Source organism: Oreochromis niloticus, linkage group LG18, assembly GCF_001858045.2.
Source record: "Oreochromis niloticus isolate F11D_XX linkage group LG18, O_niloticus_UMD_NMBU, whole genome shotgun sequence".
Classification (NCBI taxonomy): Eukaryota; Metazoa; Chordata; class Actinopteri; order Cichliformes; family Cichlidae; genus Oreochromis; species Oreochromis niloticus.
In genome coordinates this window covers 17396807-17407665 of record NC_031982.2, presented here as the reverse complement: position 1 = coordinate 17407665, position 10859 = coordinate 17396807, and the positions used below count along the sequence as shown (strand labels likewise).

The 10859-nt window shown below is 38.5% G+C and overlaps 1 protein-coding gene across 1 annotated transcript; it reads left to right on the top strand.

Moving 5' to 3' along the window:
• Positions 1-655: 655 nt before the first annotated feature.
• On the top strand, positions 656-8747 carry dsc2l (desmocollin 2 like). Its single transcript, XM_005476358.4, has 16 exons — positions 656-1473; positions 1639-1729; positions 1834-2042; positions 2134-2238; positions 2586-2741; positions 2987-3131; positions 3218-3372; positions 3505-3639; positions 3752-3937; positions 4078-4325; positions 4426-4568; positions 5070-5288; positions 5862-6083; positions 6285-6400; positions 6525-6854; positions 7256-8747. The coding sequence occupies exons 1-16, from the start codon at positions 1435-1437 to the stop codon at positions 7451-7453; spliced, it is 2697 nt and encodes an 898-aa protein (XP_005476415.1). The 5' UTR covers positions 656-1434; the 3' UTR covers positions 7454-8747.
• Positions 8748-10859: the final 2112 nt, after the last annotated feature.

Sequence of the window (10859 nt, the reverse complement as noted above, 5' to 3'; positions counted from 1 at the left end):
TCCATTTGATTACATTTTGTATGATGAATTATGCAGAAAACGTAGAATTGGGCTGAAAGATCTATCGCTTTATTACCTGTTCAGGTCGTAAATCGTGTTTTTAAAAAGTAACTAAGTAACTAAGTAACTAAGTAATTGATTACTTTTGAAAATAAGTAATCAGTAAAGTAACGGGATTACTTTTTGGGGGAAGTAATCAGTAATTAGTAACTGATTACTTTTTTCAAGTAACTTGACCAACACTGGTTATGAGTAATCTTACCGGGATACTGTGGGGGATGTTTCTTCAGTAATGATTAAACCAGCTGAATAACTGGAAATATGATAAGTTTGTTACACATAGGCTTGTTTAGACTTTTAATTCTGTGAACACACAGAAGCCTGAGTATGACAACAGTTAGCTTTTACTTTTTTATCTTGGGAATAACATCGCATGGGGTTTTACTGTGTCTGTTTTGCATTTGCTGGTAAAGCGTTAAAGCCTTAAAGTCTTCACTATGTCCACGCCCATGACGCCCACCGGCAGTCTTCCTGTCATTTTTCTCACCTTTCCTGTTGCAGGCCCATATATCCTGCTTTCAAAAAGCTCCTTTAATAACAATCTAACTATTAACATATATCCAAAAGGAGGACATACTTTAAACAACGTAGGTCCATCGTTTTTGTGTCTTCACTTTTATCAGCAGTTTATAAAGATTGTGAGCGTTTTGCTGTGAGAACCACAGCCTCTCCCACACCAGGGTTCATTCGGCTCAAATTCCTGTGGTGTTCAGAGAGGAGCTCAAGTGTGCTCCTCCTACAGAGTAGAGCTAAAGGAGAGAGGAGGACGTAGGGGTAAATTTTCTGTGTAGACCTGGGACAAGTCTTGACAAAAGAAAAAAAAAGCAGACAGACCAGTATTTCTTCAAATAAGTGTACCTGCAGCATGCGCTAGTGTTATACGACTATTGTTTTTACTTTATATGCATGGATTTATACAAATGATGCTTAAAGCTTTAATTACATGTATTTTAGCTCTTATGCTCCTGCTAAAACTCTTTAAGGGGAAATAAAAGAGCGATTTTAATGTCTTCCAGTAAAAGAGTAATGTTTCCCCCTGCTGGCGGAAAAAAACGCGAATATCAGCAACTTTGAGGGAGTTGGCTTTCTCAGTAGACGCCAGCGAGCACAGCCCAAAGGTACTTCGCTTGTTTGAAATTTCACTTGGGTGTGTCATCAAAGGTGTGTCTGGTGACTCACCCAACAGCGACAGATAGAGCCGTCTGAGAAACGCCTGCATTTTCGCATTGATAGAGAAGTGAAGCAACAGACAAGAGACGAAACTCTCGAATAGACCAGACGCATTTGTTTTCTATTACTCTCTGAAACACTGAGCGGACTCTCTCCACTTGGACCCAGGACAAAGTCAGCCTTTTATTTTTTCTTCTTCCAAAGATGGGGAGAGTTTTAATTCCCACAATCTGCCTAATGCTGGTAAGTGCTTCTAGTTTGGTTTTATAGCACTCCAACATCACAAATACGTGTTTGCTGTCTGTCACTTCTGTCAGTGCTGTTTGCTATAGCAAACATTTGAATGCCCCAAAGCATTAACAACATTTAAACGCGACAAGCCAGTTTGAAACTCACTTTCACCTTCAGATCCTGCCCTGCGTGGAGTCGTGCTCTCTCCCGAGGTCTCTCTACGTAATTGTACCTGAAACAATTCCACCTGAATACCAAGTAGCAAAAGGTGCCGCTCTGCTTACTTTTTTTTTTTCATTCCTTCTGTGTGAAAAAGCGTTGGACACAGACTGTTTTATGGCTCGTTTTAACTTTCCCTTTCTCGGTTTTCAGTTGAAGCCGTCGGCTGTGATGTCAAATCAACGCAGTTAACTGTGAAGGACCCGAGTTTTACAATAAACAGTAATGGAGCAGTGGTAGCTTTAACGTCTGTCTCAGTGGCCGAAAGAGGACGGACATTTTCTGTGTGCGCTCAGGACAATAGTGGACCGGAAAGTAAGATGGAAGTTCACCTTGTCCGCAGTACAATGCCGATAAAACATGTAAGGCAACTGCATATTGTGAACCGTTTATACAGCTCAGAAAGCACGGTGCGTTTTTTCTAACATATCCTGACTTGTTTGAATGTCACAGCAACGAGGCCAAGGCTTCCTGAGTCGCTCTAAAAGACGCTGGGCACCTCCGAACATCAACATAGTGGAGAATTACGTAGGACCCTATCCAAAACTACTGGAAAGGGTAATTAAATGTATAATTTCTATCATTTATAAGCTCTGTGCTATACACATGTTTATTGTCAGTACACATTGTTCTCTTTTCTCACTTCCTCCCTCAAATTATCCGATTATTTCAGGAGTCACACCTGTTAATTAAATCCAGCTGAGAAAGTGATTATTTTCGTTGATGTTCTTTTTAAAGTTACATTACCAGCATGTCAGATTGGAAACTGCCTACAGATTTGATCTATTTAATAACGCTATGAGCTGAAAGAGCTTCCAGTAGGCTGCTTTATGATAAATGAATAACATAATTTTTGTTGTTTTTGTTTTCTGTAATATGTGTGATTTATTTGGTTTTTCTTGTAGCTGGTGTCAATTACCTCAGCCAAATATGATGTGTACTACACTATCGAAGGACAAGGAGTCGATAAGTATCCAACTGGAGTGCTCAGACTGGACAGAGAAACAGGGGATCTGTTCTTGCTCAAATCAGTGGACCGTGAGGCGTTCCCAGAATATAGTGTGAGTGTGAACATGAAAATGATTTAAGGTTTTTAATCAGCTGCATTACTGTTCAGCAGTCCTTCAAAAAGAATGAGTTATCATTAATTAAAATAATTACAGATTGTCAACTTGTTAGTTTTGATTCTCTATTACGCATTTCTTTTTATTATGTTCACTCAGACCTGGAAGTGACACAATTTATATATGTCTTATAATGTTTTTGCCTTTAACTTTGCTTACACGTTTGTCTTTTTCCTTCATAGTTTGTAGTGCGTGTTTGGGACAAGATCACAAATCGGGAGACAGATGAGAATCTGCCATTGAAAGTGGTTGTAGATGATGTAAATGACAATCCACCGGAGTTTGTAGGTCCGCTACAGTTTACTGTTCCTGAGCACTGTAGTGCAGGTGAGAAAAGCAAAATACAGTAACAGACAAATTTGTGGTATTTGGCCTTTGTGCAGTTGCTCTAAATGATCATGGTTTACAAACAGGGACTGTGGTGGGAAAGGTGAATACAACCGACAAAGACCAAATTGGCACTGACCATGTGAAGATTAGGTATACACTCCTAACTGGAACAGCCATGTTTGCCATTCATACACAAACAGGTGTCATCACAACAAGAACCAACACCCTAGACAGAGAGGTGAGCACTGCTTCTGCATCAGTGATACCTGTGAAATTTATTTAAATGAAAATAGCTTTGAAGAAGATGACGCAAGTGCTTTCCAACATGTTTTCCTTATGGTATTTTGCAACATTTCTGTCTCTTTTTAAGTCACAAGACATATATTTGGTGGATGTAAAAATCCAGGATATGGATGGTGCACCAAATGGTCTGTTTGCTACATCAACAGCAACAATTCTTCTGAGTGACATCAATGACAACCCACCAACCTTCATGCAAACATCTGTAAGTGTTTGAAAAAACTGTCAGTATGTAATCTGGCTAAATAACTAATTTCCATGAACATTGGTTGTTTAGTAACCCCCCCCCCCAAAAAAAACATGTTTTTTTCTTTTAGTATGATGTCGCTGTGCAAGAGAATGAATGTGAAAAACTTCTACTTCGAATTCCAGTTCAAGATAAAGATTTGATAAACACACCAAACTGGATATCAAAGTTTGTCATTAGTCAAGGAAATGAAAATGGAAATTTCAGGATTGTTACCGACCCCCGAACAAATGAAGGGCTTCTGTATGTCTCAAAGGTGAGACTGACTTCTTATTAAATTCATTATTATCATTTAGTAATGTTGGTAGTAGCATTTTACATTTCCATTAACGGAAAGTCCGCCTTTATAAAACTGATTTATAGTCATAAACTTTTAACTGTCTTTCTTTTTTTCAGCCATTAGATTATGAGAAGACCAGCAGTGTACAGCTTGAGATCACAGCACAAAATCAAGCACCACTGAGTGGCAGCAGCGCCAGTTGGAACTCCATCCCTGTGACGGTCAATGTGACCGATGTCGATGAAGGCCCAGAATTCTCTGCTCCTTCGATCCGCTTCAATGTCAAAGAGAACACACCAAATGGCACAGTGATAGGAACTTATACAGCTACGGATCCTGAGACCAAGAGCAGCAAAGGCATCAAGTAAGGACTTCAATTTGCCCCAATAACGCTTAATGTTCTTGTGACTTGGACTACAAAAGTGAATATACGAGTAATGCACATGTACTTTTTTGTCTCTTAGGTATTACAAGGTGACAGACCCGGGCTCCTGGATCAATGTCGACAGAGACACGGGAGAGCTGAGGGTGGCAAACACAATTGACAGAGAGTCACCGCTTGTTCGCGATGGGTTTTACAACATCACAGTGAGGGCTGTTGATGCTAGTAAGTATTTTGTAGGCACTTCAGTACTGATGAAGAAAACATAATCTTCAACAAAACACAAGTGGTCCTTTCTGTACTCAATTCTATATTACCTGATGGATATTTGCCAGATCATTTGAGGTAGTGCCTTGTGTGACTAAACCTTATTGCCGTTCCTTCATTTCTTCTTGCGGTGTGTCACACAATCCGAAAGTTGTTAAAAGTACAAGCTCCACCTTGAGCTGTGTTTGTCTGAACGGCTTTATTTTTCTTGAGAACACCTGTTGACAAGATAAAACCTGTTGGGGAAAAAAAAAAAATCAAGTGGCTAGTCATTTACAATGACTCATGTTCCTTTGAGTGATTTGTGGAAATGGACACATATCCCAGTGCTTGGCAGAACTTAAAACTTGCACTTAGGTGACGCCCCGTTATTCTAATGAAAATGGTGTGTTCCACTGTTCCTGTGTGCTAATATGTCCGCACGACTACGTGAGAACCAGTAATGCTGTTGTGTTTCAGGCTCCAAGTCAGCAACAGGAACAGTTGTCATTTGGGTGGAGGATGAAAACGACAACATTCCTACAATTCCCAGTGAGCTCACGTTGTGTCAGAAGGATGGAGAGCTCGGCTCTGTGGTGGTGGTGGCTGAAGACAAAGATCAGGATCCCTTTTCGTCTCCATTCACCTTCAGTTTACCAAATAAAAATGATGGCACATGGTCTGTGAAAAGTCTTAATGGTAAGTGGCTGTCTTTGTACACGATGAAGCGCAAAGTGTATCTTGTTAATCAAATGTGAGGGAAAATAATTTTTCACAAATGTTTGTAGTACCTTATGTACAGCATGATCCAAAAAATAACATGGTATCATTCCAGTGGAGAGAAAAGAAACAAATATGTGAGGGTGTTGTGGAGCTGTTTTGTTTCACAACTCTGCGAATACTCTGTTTTCAAAAGTAAATATGTAATAAAGAAAAAATGTAGTTGAGAAAAAGACTTGGAACTGCGTGAACTTGTCGACGCATCTTTGTTTTGTTTGTGCGCTTTTTAAAACGAGTAGATTAGTACAGGTTTGGGGCTAAAAATGTGGTTATGGATTTTACTGCATGGACGGTAAAATCATAAATTACATACATTCATTCACACAGTAATACTCTGTTTTATGAAGTATGCATATTTTATTACAAATCTTAGTATTAAGTATATGCTAAAGTCACATGATGTAGCTTGAAACAATATTCTTCAGTCTTTTTTCGTTGCTTTTTTTGGTTAAGCTCGGGTCTCTTTATAATTATCACATGTTTCCTTCTTAGACACAGCAGCTACATTGAAGCAGCTCCAACCGCTTTATTTGGGGATGCACACCGTTGACCTGACTGTTACGGATCTTCAGGGCAGTGGCAAAACACATACAGTAAATCTGAGAGTCTGCAAGTGCAAGGATGGCGTCTGCCTTGGCAAGGACAGGTCTGTGTCGCTCGGACCGCTGGGAATACTGACTCTGCTGTTGCCTGTGGCTCTCCTCCTACTGCTCTGTGAGTCTTCCACTGTAATTATAAGTAGTAAGGGTTAGCTGGAGGTTCTTTCGTAGTTTGTTCAGTTTCCGATATGCAATAAGCAATGTTGCATACAATAGTGTAGTGTATAATGCTGCTATGCTCGTTCTTGTGATGCTTACTGCACATAAAAGTACTCTGTGAGCTGTCATTTTGAACACGCTTGCTTTGTTGTTGCAGTCCTGCTCCTTGCATTTTTCTGTCTAACAAAGAGGGAGAAGTTGCAACTTGACGACTCAGCAGACACTGGAGGAATCCTACTCAAATCCAACACGGAGGCCCCAGGGGACGAAGTGGTAAGGACAGTAATGCGGAAGCATTGCCTTGGCTTACTGTTACTCACAAGGAAACCACATTTGCTTCTTTTCTTTTCCCCTTCTGCTTCATTTATTTAATTGCCACGTTTGCTTTGATTGACAGGATGCAAGTCTCATCAATGGTCCCCCCTTTGAGATTGACCAAGCAGTAAAGGGTTCTGTTAAGGGTGTAATGATGAATCCTTCGTGGATTGGGAACAAGAGTGGAAGCACTATTGGAACCCTTGGTGTTCACGAGAATGGGATGCATGGAAGGACTGATATTTCTGCAGCTAATATGCAGGATTACTATACCGGCCAGTATGACATGACCATAGATCGTCAATCCTATGGTCAGCTTGTTGGTAGTGGTGTAGACTTTGACTACAGACAACACAACATGGACCCAGCTCTTCTGTATACTTGGGAAACAAATGGCCGCTATCTACATCAGGTATTGTTTTTTTTTTTATGATTACAAACATATCATTTATTTGTTTTTAGATACATCCAACAAAAATGTGTCTTGTGGCAGACGTTTGCATAAAAAGTCAAAAAGAGCAGCAGAAGTTTCTTTTTCTGCGGTTTAATAATGTGTTACCCGTTACAGATAAGTTAACTCCCATTTGTAATACTATGTTCTTCTCTAAGCTGTGATAGAATCCTGTGTAAACCTCAATATTTCTCAGCTCTTGGTGAAAGGTATTATTTCTCTAAACTGTTGGTGGTCTGTTTGCTCGATGTGTAATATCTGACCGTCAGTCGTATCCTGAGCAGCTTTGAAAGTGTTGTATGCTTGCTCCTATCGTCCAGGCTTAGTGCAAGGAGTAATAACAAACTGCCTGTGTCTTCCAGAAATTGAACCAAATGGGAACAGAGGAGGATGGGCGATACGCAGACGATATCATCCACGCCTACGCATTCGAGGGACGTGGCTCTGTAGCTGGCTCTATCGGATGCTGCAGTAATAATAATGACAACGATAACCTTGACTTTCTGAACACACTTGGACCAAAGTTCAAAACTCTTGCAGAGGTCTGCAGAAAGACATGAAAAGTGACACTCCAGATAATATTGTTTACTTTAAGCTGTAAGAGATGCAGATTGGGTGTGAATGCTTGGCGTGTTATTGGGGTAAGAATGTAAAAAAGGAACAAGCAGGTGGTGCTGGTGTGTATATGCTATTGCTCTTAGTTGCTTTATTTCTTTGTTTTTGTTATCTTTTTTTAATTTTTTAATTTTTTTAATGTAGTCATTTGCACTGAAAATGATGTAGATGCTGTTGGTTGTGCATACTTTATGTTGTATGTCAATAGCCGCGTTTCCACCACAGGAACCCAGGGACTGCAGTCTTTTGGAGGTTTGTACCTCAGGAACCAAGGTCTAAATTAAGTTCTTGGAAAAATGATTTCATATCTTTATATTTTTGGAGGGTAGCACTTTGTAACACTTCAGGAGCCTTTGGTGCAGGGATTGCAGTGTTTCTGGTTGGAAAGCAACTTTTCATAAAAATCACACTGCCTTCAAGGTATACCACATAAATTGTTGGTAATCATTAACTTACACTTACATCAGAGAGCAGTGGAGGGAGATGGGCAACAACAAAACTGGCGTTGCTTTTTCATATTTAATTGCACAATTCTGCTTGAGCTTTGTGGGTCTGAAGACATTGCTGGGAGTACAGACAAAAAAAGCTCTCGGGACGAGAAGTTCCTGTTAATTTGGTTTGAAATGCGGCTACTGAGTAATAGCATGTTTGTCTTTCTATCAGTTAGTAGGAACTTTGTTTGTTTTTTTTTTAAAAAAAACTGTTTATTAATCGTTACCTGCTGTTTAAAAAAAAAAAAAAAGAAAAGAAAAAAAAGCATTTCTATTTCAGTCATGTTGCTGTTTTTTATCTTTATTGAATTTCAGGCTTTGCCGATATATTTGAAGTAAAACAAATAATGAAACAAAATAACAACATTTTCTAATATTTCACAATATTTAATGTAAAACTATACATTCATAATGGTCTATTTTAAACAGTGTTGATTTAATTTCGCACAATTTCCTAATGCCACAGAAATTGTGTGTAACCATGTTTTACTTCAAATCCCTGACTGTCAGATGGGTGCGGTTTGAGCTCGCTGTCAGTCAGGTTATTGCAACATTCCCAACAGTAGTCCTGTTAAAATCTGCACAAGGGTGTGAACCGGAGGGGTAAGGTGTTACTGACACTGCCTGAAACTAAATGTAACTGGCCTCCCAGGAAAAACCCAGTCAAAGAACTGTGTATACCTTACATGTATATTATGTGGTTAAGTTGTAATTTGACCTTAACATTAAAGAGTGTTGTTTAATTTTTGCTACTGTAGCAGTTGTTTTTTTTCTTTTTCTACATTTAAAGGAACTATAAGTGCAAGATGAAGATTATAAAACACCATAGTCAGCCCACATGCAATAAGCCTACATGTAACTCTACAACTATAAGCACTACTGTTTGTGCTTATAGTCTTCACTGCTTATTTAAATTTTATTTAGTTTTTAAAAAACCTACCTTATCCTTTTTTCTGGTTGTACTGTACAGAAAGGTCGCAGTCTGGTTGCTTATTGTTCTCGGGCTTTGTGTGCACTGTGGTGAATGTTTCACAGGGTGGGGCACAGATAGCTTGCGTAATACAATATGTTCAATGTTCCAACTCCTCAACTCGTTGGCTAATAATTACTTTCAGTCATTGGCAGATCCAGTTGGTGCACTGGTGTTATTATGGCAACATTGTTCTACCCTATTGTTAAAAAGTTTAACTGTAATCATGGTAACAAACTCTATTTTGTAAACAGTAAATGACTTCTTTAGACATAAAGTTTCCGGTTACAGGAAGTTTATGTAATGCCCCAGTTAGTGTAATTTAACAATTATCAATAATTAGTTTTAAATTGTCAGATGGTATAGATAACAAACTTTGCTTTGTTATTCAAAAACCTCTGTGAATAAATAATATTCAATGAAAAATGTATTGAAACCTCAACTGAAATTCCCCAGAGTTCTCGTAACCCTTTGGATTAATTTATAAATAATGTAAGTAAGCGTTGAAGTTATAAACAAGTCACCAGTCTCTTATGCAATTTATCAATATGATGACGTACAAAGGACACTTGAGGCTTGAAATATGCAATCGCAGGCTCTGGAAAGGGCCATCTGTCACATTGTGATGATGAGTATAAAATATGATGGCAGAGAGAAGAACAAATGGTGAAATTAATTCCTGGAAAAAATGTCTGTCACCCTGATCAAACAGTGAAATCTTGTTAGAAATACAACAATATCCGTACAGATTAAAATAATACTGTCACAATTATGGGAAGATGTGAACAACATGTGAACATGAAGGGTTTTTGCTCAAAATCCCAAAGGGACTAATTAGGTGATTTTGAACATAAATCACCTAACTAAAAATAATGACCCCCCTCCACAAAAAAAATGCTTAACCCAAATATCTGAAGAATGCGATCCAAGCAGAGATAGCAGCTCTTCTACCCATATTTTAAAAAGGAAATGTTCTCTACTAAGGTAAAACCCTTTTGTTGATGACTGATCTTGTAATAATCTGCATTAAAAAATGTCTTTGTTTCAGATTCCTAAATATTTTTGAAGCCATAACCCTGATCTTTTTCTTTTAAAGCAGTTTAGATGTTTAGAACTTCTTAATATAGCAACTCTTTTGGTGTCATGAACTCATGACTCTGGAATTGCTCACAGTGATGACTTAGCCCCGAGGTCAAGGGTGTGAAAGAAAGTTGATAAGCAAAATCATTTGACACAGTTTAATTATAGGTGCTGACCACTCAATGAGTGTGATATGTCTCAAGTATGTTTAAACTGAGAAGCAGAGTGGGAGAGATTGACGTGGAAGTTTCATCAAAATTAAAAAAACCTTATCCTGCCTTACTAGTTCACTACAAAGATTTTATTTTCATACATTTTTATATTTAAAAGCAAAACAAAAAAACCCCATAAAAAACATAAGAAGGGCCTGCTGTACAAAACAGCATGCACAGCTGCCCTAATGAAATACATGCTGCTGGAAGTGCATGACAAAAATACCCAACCAGCAATTAAAATAACAACAAAGAGAATTTTAGATAATTTTCTTTAATTGCTATGAAATGCCTTCCTACGCAAAGCAATGGCACTGATAAGCCACAAAATTCAATAGACTATTTTGTGTGTCCACCCTTATCAGGCTCGTTTGAACCATCACTTCCAGTTACTTCTGTAAGGATGCAATTAATTCTAAAGCAGTAGCGTGAAATTAATTTATTGCTTGTAATTAGTTTTTGTCATACTGTGAAAACAATCTTTCCAGATAGGATGTTTTCTCCTTCCAACAGACTGTCTGAGGACACTTGGCTAAATCCGAGTTCAATATGGAGTAGTGCCTTCCTGGGGTACTGTACATACATTTTGTATGTATTG

Bases quoted from the DNA above. Each gene is read 5' to 3' on its own strand.
- dsc2l (XM_005476358.4), top strand. From the start codon at position 1,435: ATGGGGAGAGTTTTAATTCCCACAATCTGCCTAATGCTG. The intron at 6,084-6,284 runs GTGAGTCTTCCA...TTGTTGTTGCAG, and splicing joins GGCTCTCCTCCTACTGCTCT to TCCTGCTCCTTGCATTTTTC. The intron at 6,401-6,524 runs GTAAGGACAGTA...TTTGATTGACAG, and splicing joins AGGCCCCAGGGGACGAAGTG to GATGCAAGTCTCATCAATGG.